Below are 14,641 nucleotides of genomic sequence, written 5' to 3'. Positions count from 1 at the left end.
TCTTTATACCATTCTTCCATTTGATATTCAACTTGCCCCTTCCATTTCCTAGCTATAATAACTTGTGCGGCTGTCAATAAATTTGTGAGCAAGTATTTCATAGCCTGCGTGCCATCCACCCTGTCATAAATTGATAACAATGCTAGCTCTGGACTTCCCGTCAGCTTTAACCCTGTGAGTTCTGTTATCTCCTTAAACACCTTTTGCCAAAACATTTCACTTGACCACAATGCTTTGGGGTCAAAGTACCTGAGACCTGGCTCAATTCCAGCATTACTCAGTACATCACATTGGCCCCAGTAGGACACAACACTAAGCTACAGTTTAGCATAGGGGTGGCAACCTTTTTTGGGTCCATGGGCACATTTGCAAACCTGAGAAACCAGCTGTCACAGGGGCCCTGTGGCAGGCCACATTCAGTCACACATGTATGCTTCACCAACTGGAGAGAAAAATAAACAGGAGATCCTACACTGAGATAATATGGGGGCAAGAGGGCTTAATCTCAAGAGGTCTAGAGCAGGGCCAGCCAATCCAGATGTGGATGGACTAAAACCTCTCATCAGCCATTGACCATGCTGGCTGGGGCTGATGGAAATGGGAGTCCAACAACATTTGGAGAGTACAATGTTGGCTATGTTGGTCAAGCAGGAACCTGGAGTTAAATAAATGCAGGATCTCCTGATTCGTTTTTCACTTCTTCTCCAAGTAAGAGGCATGGAGGAGAGAGTACAGAGGACCAAGGTCTGCTTCCCAACCCAGGAGGTGTCCCACAGGGACTCCCTTCCAGGAATCCCCAAACACATAATTTCAAAAATTATATAAAATAACTAATTAAGCTTCCGATATGGGATGCTGGTGGCACTGTGGATTAAACCACAGAGCCTAGGACTTGCCGATCAGAAGGTTGGTGGTTTGAATCCCCGTGACAGGGTGAGCTCCTGTTGCTCGGTCCCTGCTCCTTCCAACCTAGCAGTTCGAAAGCACATCAAAGTGCAAGTAGATAAATAGGTACTGCTCCGGTGGGAGGGTAAACGGCGTTTCTGTGCGCTGCTCTGGTTCGCCAGAAGCAGCTTGGTCATGCAGGCCACATGACCTGGAAGCTGTCTGCGAACAAATGCCTGCTCCCTCAGCCAATAAAGCGAGATGAGCACCGCAACCCCAGAGTTGGTCACAACTGGACCTAATAGTCAGGGGTCCCTTTACCTTTACCTTTAAGCTTCCGATACATCAAATGAAATTAAGGGACAACATTAAGATGGCTTGTGCAAGCCTTCCTCCTTAAAAATAATGGAAAAAAGGGAAAGAATCTCCCAGTTTGGATCTCCAGGTTTGTTTTACATAAACATTTGCACATTTTACAACACTGGTCCCCACATGGAGTTTTCTCTAGTTTCAACCTGTTGCATTTAACCAGCCCAACCACTTTGATCTGTCAGAGAAAACATATTTCCAGCTGGCCTGATAAGAGCTTTGATTTCACCAAGATTATCTGTAGCCTGCTCCTCAAAATAAGACCCTTAGGCAGCTGAAATAGATAAGTGTAGAGACGGTGAAAACTATTTCCTTGGAGGTACCTTCAGAAGTTTAAACATACACTTTGCAGAAAGGCAAACGGAAAAGAAGCAGAACACTAAACAAAACAACCCTTTAAAATGAAAGAAGGACACAACATAGTAAGCCTAATTTTAAGATCCCAGTTTTAAGAGTGAACATTCAGAGCAGGGTTTCCCAAACTTGGGTCTCCAGCTGTTTTTGGACTACAACTCCCATCTTCCCTAGCTAGCAGGACCAGTGGTCAGGGATGATGGCAACTGTAGTCCAAAAACAGCTGGAGACCCAAGTTTGGGAAACCCTGATTCAGAATATACCTACACACACACTGCATATATAAGAGGAAGATTGTAGTGCAGTAGGAGAACATCTCATTGGTACGCAGAAGGTCCAGGTTCAATTCCCAGTATCTCCCAAGTAGTGTGACAGTGATCCCTGCCTGAAATCCTGGATAGTCACAAGCAGTCCATGTAGGGCTAGATGGGCCAATGGACCAATACTAGGCTAGGTGGACCCATGGTCTAATGCAGAAGAAGGGAAGGCAATTTCCTACATCATTATGTGTAAAGATCTCAAAATTGATGCTATACTATTTGGGAATCACCACCAGCAACATGATGATACTGGAGGTGGCATTACAGTCAGAAGCACTAACTAAAGGACATTTTCATTTCCCCTAACATATTAAGTGCATGGAGACCAACTGTTGGTTGAGCAAGGTATTTGGATGTTGCTTAGCAGCTGTGCACACTTAAAGGGGTAATCTGGTACGCCCTGAAATGGACGTAGCAGTACAATCCTGGACATATTTAACCCAAAGTAAGTTCAGTTCAGTTCAGTGGGGTCAACTCCCAAGGAAGCAGGTACAGGGTTGTAGCCTAACAACAAAAACATTTATCCACGTGGCTTAAAAAACAACTTTGCCTTCTACTAACCCTAAGAATCTAAAAAATACCACAGCAACTGGCTGGAAGCTGGCTTCTAGAGAAAAAAAAGGAAGAAATCTGGAATCCTGACAAAAACAAGAACCCACAAGATTCATGTTGTTTGCATGCCGTTGTGTTAAGTGATTTAGAATCCTGCATAATCAAGTGTTTAAATCATGCAGGCACCCCCGATGAATAGGGGAAGATCCCCGCTTCAGAATTTTACCCTATCCTAAACTTCTAGGGAGCTTTGGTGGGAGGGAGGGAGGAAAGAGGACCAAGACAACGGGGACAGCCTGAGCCCACCGTCCCTTGGTAAGTGACAATCACAAAGAAAACAGAATGCCTGAAGAGGCAATCCTGAAAACTGAGGTATCTGATTATTCCTAATCCAAGCCGGGGTATTTATACCAATGTTATTTCATGGAGAAGACAAACTTAACAGAAGGGGGGAGTGCACACAATGGAATTCCTCAGCCACACTGCAAACCCAGTTCCCTTCTGGTTTCAGTGTTTAAAAGAAATTTGCACCCCAAACAGCAAATCAAATACTGGTCCAGCCCTCAGTCTGGGACCTTGCCACTCGCTACTGCTGCTGCCCTTTCTTCAGCTGAGGAAAGGCAAAATGCCTGTGCATAACTTGTGAAGCACCTTCTAAGTGCATTCATTCTATCAAGTTTACAGCAGCAAAATCAAGTCCTGTAACACACTTGTCTGAATGAAGAGTGCCAATGCTTGGTTAGACTTGGAAACACAATCTGTTTGCAATTGATGAGACACATTATTAAAGATTTTTCTTTTTAAAAACTCCTAAACCCATTTATGATGGGGGTTTTCAGCAAAATGTTAAGACCTACATACACTGAATCAATCCATTGACTTACAAACATTTCACTTTTGTTGCTGCTGTTTTGGCTGAAAACAAATTTAGAATGCATCCTAGAGACATTCAAACTTAGCACAACATATTCTTGTCTTGCAAGCGATCACCAGATAAACCACAAAGGCTACAAGCTCAGAACCACAGTCTGACAATATCAGTTTTCCAAACACTAACCCCCTTGGATTAATTTGCAAATCACATTTTGCAAATTATGGTAACAATAGGAAGTCAATACTAAATAAAAAAATTCCTTCCACTAGCACCTTAAAGACCAACTAAGTTAGTTCTAGGTATGAGCTTTCGTGTGCATGCACACTTCTTCAGATACACTGAAACAGAAGTCACCAGACCCTTCTATATAGTGAGAAGGTGGGGAGGGATATTGCTCAGAAGGGTGGTGGGATTGGGTGATTGGCAGATAGCTGTGATGAGCCTGTTGACGACTCTTAACGACTGCAATAGGTCTTACAGGAAAAAGCAAGGGGTGAGAAGGTGAAAAATGGCTTTGTCATGTATAATGAGATAAGAATCCAATGTCTTTGTTCAGACCAGGTCTCTCCATGGTTTTAAGTTTGGTAATAAGTTGCAATTCAGCAGCTTCTCTTTCCAGTCTATTTCTGAAATTCCTTTGTAATAGAACAGCTACTTTGAGATCTTGTATAGAATGTCCTGGGAGATTGAAGTGTTCTCCTACTGGTTTCTCTGTCTTGTGATTCCTGATGTCAGATTTATGTCCGTTTATTCTTTGGCGTAAGGTTTGGCCTGTTTGTCCAATATAGAGAGCTGAAGGACACTGTTGGCATTTGATGGCATACACAATGTTAGACGATGAGCAATTAAATAGTCCCGAGATGGTATGTGTGATGTTGTTGGGGCCAGTAATGGTGTTGTCCAGGTGTATGTGGCAGCAAAGTTGGCATCTGGGTTTATTGCAGGCTCTGGTGCCAGTGTCCGTGTTAAGTCTGGTTGTAGTATTTTTGTGGGTTAGGAGTTGTTTAAGATTGGGTGGCTGTCTGTAGGCAATGAAAGGTCTTCCTCCCAGAGCTTGAGAAAGAGAACTGTCATTGTCCAGGAGAGGTTGTAGATCTCTGATGATGCGTTGTACTGTTTTAACTTGGGAGCTGTATGTGATGACTAGAGGTGTTCTGTTATTTTCTTTTTTGGGTCTGTCTTGCAGCAAGTTCTCTCTGGGTATCAGTCTGGCTCTGTTGATCTGTTGTCTAACTTCATCTGCTGGGTATTTTAGTTCTAAAAAGGTTTGCTGTAGATCTCTTAGGTGAGAGTCTCTGTCTGTAGAATTGGAACAGATGCGGCTGTAACGTAGTGCCTGGCTATATACAATGGACTGTTTGGTATGTTTGGGATGGTAGCTAGAGGCATGTAGATATGTTTGTCGGTCAGTTGGTTTACGGTATAAGGTGGTGTCTATGTGCCCATCCTGTATTTTTATAGTAGTGTCCAAAAAATGTATTTCTTGCATAGATTGATTCATTGTTAGGTTGATTGTGGGGTGAAAATCATTGAATTTCTGGTGGAAGTGTCCAGGGTCTGTTGACCATGTGTCCAGATGATAAAAATATTGTCAATGTATCGCAGGTACAAGAGAGGTTTGAGTGGGTAGGAGTTTAGGAAACGTTGTTCTAAATCCGCCATGAAGATGTTGGCATACTGTGGGGCCATGCGGGTGCCCATTGCTGTGCCGCTGATCTGAAGGAACAGGTCATCACCGAATTTGAAGTTGTTGTGGGTAAGGACAAATTGGCAGAGTTTGGTAGCAAAGTCCGCTGTGGTTTTATCTGAAATGGTGTTCCTTATAGCTTTCTATACAAGACATTCTATACAAGATCTCAAAGTAGCTGTTCTATTACAAAGGAATTTCAGAAATAGACTGGAAAGAGAAGCTGCTGAATTGCAACTTATTACCAAACTTAAAACCATGGAGAGACCTGGTCTGAACAAAGACATTGGATTCTTATCTCATTATACATGACAAAGCCATTTTTCACCTTCTCACCCCTTGCTTTTTCCTGTAAGACCTATTGCAGTCATTAAGAGTCATCAACAGGCTCATCACAGCTATCTGCCAATCACCCAATCCCACCACCCTTCTGAGCAATACCCCTCCCCACCTTCTCACTATATAGAAGGGTCTGGTGACTTCTGTTTCAGTGTATCTGAAGAAGTGTGCATGCACACGAAAGCTCATACCAAGAACTAACTTCATTGGTCTTTAAGGTGCTACTGGAAGGAATTTTTTTATTTTGTTTTGACTATGGCAGACCAACACGGCTACCTATACTGTTTGTTTCACCAAATAGAATATAAGCATGTCTTCTGAATGTTGTTTCCTTGAGTAAAGGGTTCTCCAGATACATTTCTCCCCAATCCACCCTCCCTAAAAGGAAAGAAAAATTATTTCCTTTTCTTAAGGGTTGACAACCATGCAAAATCCACACCTGCATTTATGTATCCTGTTAAAAATGACTGGTTTTATTATTTAGCATTGCATGCTCACATCCAAAAACGTGTTTTTAAGACTCCTCACTGAAGAAATTTGCAAAAATTAACTTTCGCCCCCTAAAATGGCACACCCTAACTTGATTGCTTTGGGGCTGAATGGGTGCATGAGAGATTCAGAGGGAGGTTGTGCAATCACACACATTTAGCCTTGAGTCCATGGTGGCAGTTTGAATGAACACATCCTGCCCTATTCATTTTTCAAGTCCCAAACAAGCCCCCGCAGTAGTTCTGAGTCAGGTCTTGCATTTCTTAGCTGGAGGCAGAAGTGGTGACTGTCCATGAAGCTGAATCCAAGAAGATGGTTTCTTCCCATGGTATTCCAAGTACAGGAACCAGTGCCAGATTTATGTATATATTAACAAGCTATAGCTTAGGGCCCCCCTCTCTTGGGCCCCCCCAAAAAAAATTAAAGGAAAAAAACTGGATGTACATTTCAAAAATATAAGATAAAAAACAAATAAATTAAAACCTACATACAGCAACAGTGTTTTGTGTTGTGTAGGCTCCTACAATGTAAGTAATGGGCCCCACCTGCTAGCCTGCTCCCTAAAATATCACTGGTTTGTTCATTTCTATATACAGTGATACCTCGGGTTAAGTACTTAGTTTGTTCTGGAGGTCCGTACTTAACCTGAAAATGTTCTTAACCTGAAGCACCACTTTAGCTAATGGGGCCTCCCACTGCCACCGCGCCGCCAGAGCATAATTTCTGTTCTCATCCTGAAGGAAAGTTCTTAACCCGAGGTACTATTTCTGGGTTAGTGGAGTCTGTAATCCGAGGTACCACTGTATAGGGTGCCTACATTCTGCATTGACTGGTTGCATGGCAACATGTTCAAATGGCTTTAGATATTTATTAGGTCCATACATTACCATTTAGCATATATTCAACACAAAAAACAGCGACAATTTGTTGTTGACAGAGGACAGCTGGACATATAAAGGGCCCCATTACCTTCAGTAGCTTAGGGCCTCATCAAACTTAAATCTGGCCCTGACAGGAACCCAGCATTCATTTACGATGAATATATAGCAACAAATGCTTTGGATTCGAAGAATATTTGGAATTGACAACCCGACAATAAAAAGACTGGTGCTGACCCTATCCTTCCACTTGAAAGTATCCTCTTTTTTTTGAAGCAATCTTTCCCCCACATACCTGCACAAAGCTTCAATAGCATCTCTGTCCAGAAAGTCATGTTCTCTCTTGACCGAAGAAATGTCAATGGGAAATATCAGATCTGCAGGAATCAAGATGGATGGGCAATCAAAAAGAATGCTATTCCCAGAGATAAAACTTATTTCAAAGCAACCAGCTGTCTCCAAGACATCAGACGCAAGGGACCGGCTCCTGCAAGATAAATTTCCCTTCATATACTGCCTTGGATGTGTGACAGGAGCCTGCTTCTCATATGGAACCTTTAACACACAGGACTGGCAACTGAAAATTCCCATGTGTCACAGGAAGGAAAAGGGGCGGAGGGAGAGGGAGCAAAGCACAGAGGAGCAAACCAAGTCCACAACTGCATGAGCAGAGAAAAACCTTACTGAACTTTAAAACAAACAATTTAACGTTTTGAGGAAGCTTTCCAGGAGTCGGCATGTGCTGCATGTAAGCGATAGGTTAGCAATTCCAAAAGCACTGGAAGGCAATGATGTGGAGAAATAAAACACAGCCTTGCGAGTAGCCAAGCAGCTATCTTTGGATAAACTGACACTGACACTCTGTTATGAAGAGTTATGAACTGAACAGAGGGGAGAAACAAGCTGCTAGGAGCCTCGTGTTGTTTCCCATTCCCTGAAAACAATGCAGCAGGCCAGGCCTGCACGTTGGGGACCTACCACCCATCCGCCGTGTCTGGTGGTCCACAAAAGGGCTGGATAAGCCTCTCCTGTTTGTGCTGCCTGTCTGGGATTGCAGAAACAGGGGCTTGTCAAGCACCTGGCAAGCCGCAATAGGCGGCTGATGGGCTGTGTTTGCTTTCTCAGTTGTGGAGACCTGTCTTAGATAAATACTTGGGGTGGCAGCAAGGAGGAAGGAACAGCAGTGGCTGGAGTCTGGAAATCTACAGCTGCTCTGCAACTGAAACAGACAAATTTTTTTTTGCCACTCTCTACAGATTCCTGAACCGGCAGATGGGTCGATTCCACATTCCTCACACAGCCAGAACTCCCCACTGCTACAGCGAATGGTTCTATGTAGGACATCTCAGGAGGGCTTTTCCCCCAGGCCCCATTGCTTGACAAGCATGAATACTCTATTGTGTAAACGTTTACCTGATGCAGATCAAGGTATCTTTTGCGGCTCCCGCATGCCAAGAATTGGTATGATAATTTCTATCATGTGAAGGGACAATCTTTTGACTTTAGGGGTGGCCCACCGCCGAGACCATAGAACACCGGTCCTGAAAGATCTACATTGGCTCCCAGTACGTTTCTGAGCACAATTCAAAGTGTTGGTGCTGACCTTTAAAGCCCTAAATAGCCTCTGCCCAGTATACCTGAAGGAATGTCTCCAACCCCATCGTTCAGCCCGGACACTGAGATCCAGAGCCAAGGGCGTTCTGGTGGTTCCTTCACTGCGAGAAGTGAGGTTATAGGGACTCAGGCAGAGGGCCTTCTTAGTAGTGGCACCCATCCATCAGATGTCAAGGAAATAAATAACTATCTGACTTTTAGAAGACATCTGAAAGCATGTTTTGGGAAATGTTTAATGTTTAATGTTTTATCACTTTACTACTTCTACTACTACAACTACTACTATTTGGTTGGGAGCCACCCAGAGTGGCTGGGGAAACCCAGCCAGATGGGCAGGATAAAATAAATTCTTCTTCTTCTTAAATGGGAAGTTAGCATTGACATAGTGTAAAAATGGGCAGTCTGTGGCACTGCAGATGCTGCTGGACTGCTGGACTCCAACTCCCATTAACTGCATCCAGCATGGCAAATGGCAAGGGATGATAGGAGTCCAACAACATCCCAACAGAGGTTCTCCATCCAGAAACAGACTTTGGTAATCTTTCATGATACAGCGCCCTGTGTGAGGCCAAAATGTGGCACCGCCAAATGGACCTTCTCAATTTTGCATCACTGACATTGCTTACAGGAACATTCCTATAAAAATATTATGTCTTTATGCACAAATCATTATAACCAGACCATGTAGATTCAGACAAAAAGTTTCAGCCCTCTCTACTGAAGTCCTAAGCCAGGCTTGCATGACTTCCAACTCACCAAGCCAAATATGGTTCCTTCGGGGGGACTCAAGAAACCTCCTGTTTATGCTTCCAGAACCACAAAAACAAGGCACCTTGGGAGCCACAAGCCATGAATTGTGGGCTCTGTTTGCCTTGGTGAGTCATCAGCCTCTCAGACCGACCACAAGCTAGCTAGCTAGAAATGCCATGTGTGGCAATGGAACCATGAAACTAGGTTTCATGGGGGAGCTTTTTATTTATTTAAATTAAGAAAATAATAACCAAGAGGTTTAGTATGTGTGCACATCCTTACATTAGAGAAAGGCTTCCTAGAGATTATGCACCTTGGCAGAGAAAAGGAATCAAAGTGTTCAAGAAAACCAAACTTGTCCAAATATAGGATTTTGAACAAAGGAGTTGGACAATAGCAAGAGCTATCCTGCATGCTGATTTTCTTTTTTTAAAAAGGAATTTTCTTGGCTCTGTGTCAGAACCAAATGTGAATAACACAATAGAAGGAAACTCAGTTGCTAAACAGATAAACAAAAGCATAGCCAAGTGTTGTCTCTGCAAGTGCTATTAGCGCCACCAATTGCCAGAGCAGTTGCCAATTAAAGCCTCTCTCAATCGCTCATCAAGAACATGCTTCGCACTGCTGTAACTTCCACCACTAAATAATGAACTATCACTATGCAGTTATAACGAACAGCTGGGGGGATGAAGTGATGCCGAAGTGTTCTTGCAAATCTGTTGGGACACAGTACCAACAGATTTAACTTCTGTCAGATGCATTGAAAAAATGCACCTATGTGCACCTGTGCAGTGAATTCAGCTCCCTGATTCTGCCTCTTACTTACCTACCAAAGATCTGTCCTGCCTTTCCCCAGCTGGGTGCCCTCCAAATGCTTTGGCCTGACTAGTGGCCCCATTGACAGGGGCTGATGGGAGTTGGGAGAGAATATGTTAGAGAGATGCAGAGAGAGATAGGCTGATCTATCCTATTTGGAAATAAAAGAGATGGGCCTAAATCACTTTAGAGGAGCAATGACACAGAAAGCAGCACTGTTGCTTACCTTCATATAGCTGAGCGTATTGTGGAAACCCTGCTGCCCGCAGCCAATCACAAGCCTCTTTGGCCTCAATCTCTGGAAGATAAAGAGAAGACAATTCATAGTTGAGATGTGCAAAGCAAAATGTTTCCCCCTCCCATTCATTTTTTTAAAAAGAGAAACTGTGCTTCGAAAATATGCATAGATTCAGCAGCAGAAATTATTTCCCAAGTGCTATTATTTCAAGTTTTGATTTCCTTGTATATTTTCCCAGCTTAATTCTACTACTTAAGAACGCTACTCCAGATGTACCTGAAGTGACACCTTAAATTTTCAACGTGCTTAATGGCTGCAATCCAGAGCATTGGTGCTAGCACAGTGCTTTCACAGAGCTACAAAAGTAAAAGAGGTGCTTTTCATTGTCTTTTGGGGTACCTGGGCTGGGTCTGAATTGCTGGCTCGTAACTTCTTTGCAGAAAGAAACCTTGGCAAAAGTATATATGTATTTTAAAAAATTAGATAATGCCGGCTAATTTAACACCACTGAAAACTTCCAAATAAAAATGAGCAGCATTCAACAAATCATGTCACTTTTGATGCCACGATTTTTCAGACTGAAATACTTAGTGAAGCCAATAACCATCCTTTTTGCATCGTGTAAATAATACCGACAAATCTAAACCCTGAGAACAAGTGGCACATTGTTTTACATTTGCTCAACCACATGTTCACTACCCAGGTTAAAAGTGGAGGAAGACTGGAGGTCTCCACGGCATTTACGAGTGACTCGGTTTACATACCGCTTATTTGCTCCAAGTATATATATTTTTTGCACTTCGCTCCTTGAAAATATACTATTTGGCAGGCTACAGCCATTCACAAGTATGCACTGGAGGCCAGGAGAAAGGGAATACGTGCAGATCGTTGAGTTACATGCTCTGTTTTCTTATCAAGCATGCCAACACGTCTAATTAATTTGGGTTCTGGTTCCAGGATACAGACGAAGGCTGACAGGTAAAAAACTTGGATTAGCTGAAGAAAATAAGAAAGCTCCAGTTGACCCCTCAGGAGCCTTGGTTGTACTGAACCTCTCCCAAGGTCCCAAGTCAGCACTTAATGGAAATTTAAGTCAATTCCAACAAAAAGGTGGTGCAAAAGAAAGAAAAGAAAAGGATATTTTTGCTCCCTTTTAAACTACGACACAGAATGCCAACTGTGCCAGCTATTGGAGACGCAGCTGAAAGGACTCAAACCCACACAGGGCATCTGAAAATGGCAGCCAGACATCTAATGGGGGTTCGGCCCAGGAAACAGTATTTGAGGGCCTTTTTGTGGGCAGTTTTAGTCATGCTCCTAATGGAAATTTGACCTGCCCCTGCGCTTCAGTTGGCAACCGGAGCTCCCAACCTGCACCCTGCTATTGCTGTCTATGAGGGGGGAAATACAGTTCTTTGGGGGTGGGGTGGGTGCTTTAAAGGTATGATAAGTACACAGCCTAAATCCCTTGATGTGGCTTGTAAGTAATGCAATTTATGCACTGTGTAGTTGGGCCCCCAAATCTGGCTAAAATCTGGCACCTTGAGCCATTTAAAGGTTTTATGGTTGGGCATATTCTTTATACCTTCCCCTCATATCAGTCTCAGCTAAGACCACAGGTGCGCAGCCTCAGGACCTAATTTGGCCCTTCAGGCTTCTGGGATTCTTCTCAGGCTGCACTCTCTCTTTCCAGACCTGTTTCTTATGTTCCTGAGGTACTTTTGTCTGGACAGAATGTGCCCTTAGATGCTAATCATGCATTCATGGTGTGTGTAGAAACTAGCCCACAGATATGTCACGAATACTGCTTGGCTCACTTTTGTCTCTAACCCTGCCCAGCACTTTCACATGTCCCCCAGGTTGCCCAGAAGTGAACATGGCTGCCTGCCTGACAAAATTTCACCATGCCTGCTTAAGGCAGGCAAGACCCCCCATTTACGAAGCTTTTCCTTCTCCTTCATGGCAGTGCTACAGGAAGACTTTCCATGAAGAAGATAACATTACTCTGGAAGTGTAAATCTATATTTTTTTTCTAGCAAAGATCCGTGAACAGAAGCCATCAAGGATCTAGTAAACAATGGGTGGATCTTTCCTGGAAAATCTACATGACCTTTCAAGTATAACAATGGTGGTCTTCCGTGATACTAGTTCCAGCAGCATAACTGGGGTCTGTTCCATTTTTTGGGAACAATTCCTAATTATGCTCTTAGAGAAACACATGGGCCAGTGTGGAGGGGGTCAAGTAGGAGTAAAATATGGGCGGGGGGAGGAAATATGGCAGCAACCAGCTTCAGGCCTGATCTTCTCTGAAAGTCAATTAGGCTCATAAATAGTTGAAGCTTCATTTATCTCAGAATGGAAAATCATAAAAGCTTCCCATGTTAGAGAGTTAATTTTTAAACAAACGAAACAAAACACCCAGCTGCCAGTAGCAATTTTCTACAACTTCCTTTCTTATCACATACGATTATTTATTGGGTTTACAGCCCTAAAATATTTTTAAGTGACTAAGGCTGCAATCTTATGCAGTGTTATCTAGGAGTAAACCCCAGGAAAAACCCTGCAGGATTTACTTCTGAGGAAATATGCATGGAACTGCAGAGCGGGAAGGGACCACGAGGATCATCTAGTCCAACCCGCTGCAATGCAGGAATCTTTTGCACAATATGCGGTTCGAACCCACAACCCTGAGATTAAGAGTCTCATGCTCTACTGTAAGTGCATTGACTAAACTGGGCAGCCAGACAAACAAACAAACAAACAAACAAACAAATGCAAAGACAACTGGCGGGTAAGATGACATGCAAAACAAAATTGGGACTTTTAAAAAGTTTTCCCCAAGTATTAGTTTGTATACAAAGCAAGAATTTAAAATTTGTTTATAAATATTCCTTAAGTTCCACGAGAAATCTTTTCTGCTCAGAAACGTTTCGGGTTAATAAAGGCACCTGTCACTAAGATTCTGGAAGGGAACAATCAAACTTGCTGGTTATATCCATCCTTGGCCACTTTTAGGTAGAAAGGAGGCAAAGATTATAAGACCCTTTTGCAAGCTACATTGATTCGATATGATTGCTCCAGTATTAAGGAGCAATCCTATGCACAAGAAGCTGGCATAAAGTTACACAAGATCCAAACCCCGTTCAGCAGGGGCAAGTCAGAACAGCCCCTGTTGCCATACCCGCTGCCTGAGATTTCACAAGCCTGCCTGCCACTGCCTGGTAACCCTTCACAGAAAGTGTCTTTAAGTTCTCTGCCTTGCTTACTAGATTTTTGGGCGGTTATGCAAGGGTTCTGGAGGATCCTGGAAGAACCCACAAGGCTGTCTTGAGATCCCATAAGATCTTGGACAGCCTCACAAGATCTCGCGAGAGCCCCCAGAGCCTGGTATGCAAGGTTCTCTAGCCCCCTTTCTATTCATTTATTGGTGACCAGCGTAAAGCTGCAGCCGCATAAGTAAAATCAGCATAAATTGAGATCCTACTGTAGGATCCAGTTCTGGATTGCTAGATCACATGACCAAGCTGATCCAGCCTAAATCCCCATACTGCACTCTTTTTGTGTGCATGAAGTAGCACTCCCCTAAGCAAATCTTCCAGCTTAGGAAGAGAGATTTGTTTTCCCCTCAGGAACAAAGCAGAAACAGCTCAATTTCTCCTCCCATGCCCTCAAAAGCTGGTCTATATGTTGAAATAAAGGCCAGCTTCTCTGCTATATGGCTGGGTACCATTACATATGCTGCTTCCTATGGCACCATAAGTTTCCAAAACAGACACTATGGAAAGGAATTCCTAAGCGTCTCTCACTTTTTCTTTCATTTGATAAAGTCTTGGCTATCAGGTCTGACACCTAAAGCTTTTCTTTTTTAAAAAAAGCAGCAACAACTCCCCCCTCAAGGCAAACAGAAACTGTGTATTCAAAGTCCTGATTATCTGGGTTGATCTGTGTGCCTGCAGACTACCCTGGATGGACTGCCACTGTGGTGAATCCAAGCAGTTTTTGCTAGCTAGTCCTCACCTTCAACTCCATTATGATTCCATCACTGTCCCTGATAAAAGTTAGGGTCCTGCAACATGCTGGCTACCCCTCACTTAACTAAGATGTGAGTCTAGACTTTGCCATAGCACTGAGGGGAGAGGAAGGTGAGAATTGATATACAGTACAGTATGCCTGCCCCTTGCTTTCATTGAGATAATGGCTCTGTATTCTGAAAACTAAATGCACACCAGGACACAACATTTAAACATTGCCACAGAGCCTGAAGATGTGATGTGAATAAACATAACACCTTTGTCTCATTGGTTCCATCTCTTCCACACACTCAAAGAGTGTATTTCAAAGTGTGTCATTCTACCAACCAGCCAGGTGTTCCTCAGTTACCATATAAGCTTTGCATACTTCAGTAGTGAAGTCAAACTAATAGACAGATGCCTCCACTGAGGCCTTTTCTCTCTATTTCTTGCCAAACATAATTAA

The 14,641-nt window shown here is 43.2% G+C and overlaps 1 protein-coding gene across 7 annotated transcripts in view; it reads right to left on the bottom strand.

Moving 5' to 3' along the window:
- DLC1 (DLC1 Rho GTPase activating protein) overlaps positions 1-14,641 on the bottom strand; it is a 254,199-nt gene that overhangs the window by 24,494 nt on the left and 215,064 nt on the right. For all 7 annotated transcript variants that reach the window (XM_081875618.1, XM_081875622.1, XM_081875621.1 and 4 more), the window contains 2 exons: positions 10,154-10,225; positions 7,043-7,124 (listed from right to left, as the gene is read on the bottom strand). In XM_081875618.1, coding sequence (XP_081731744.1) covers positions 7,043-7,124; positions 10,154-10,225 — 154 coding nt within the window. The remainder of the gene's footprint in view (positions 1-7,042; positions 7,125-10,153; positions 10,226-14,641) is intronic.

Source organism: Podarcis erhardii (genome assembly GCF_964252035.2).
Source record: "Podarcis erhardii genome assembly, chromosome: 9".
Taxonomy (NCBI): Eukaryota; Metazoa; Chordata; class Lepidosauria; order Squamata; family Lacertidae; genus Podarcis; species Podarcis erhardii.
The sequence above is the reverse complement of the archived record's forward strand: the minus strand, read 5'-3'. Positions and strand labels throughout refer to the sequence as shown.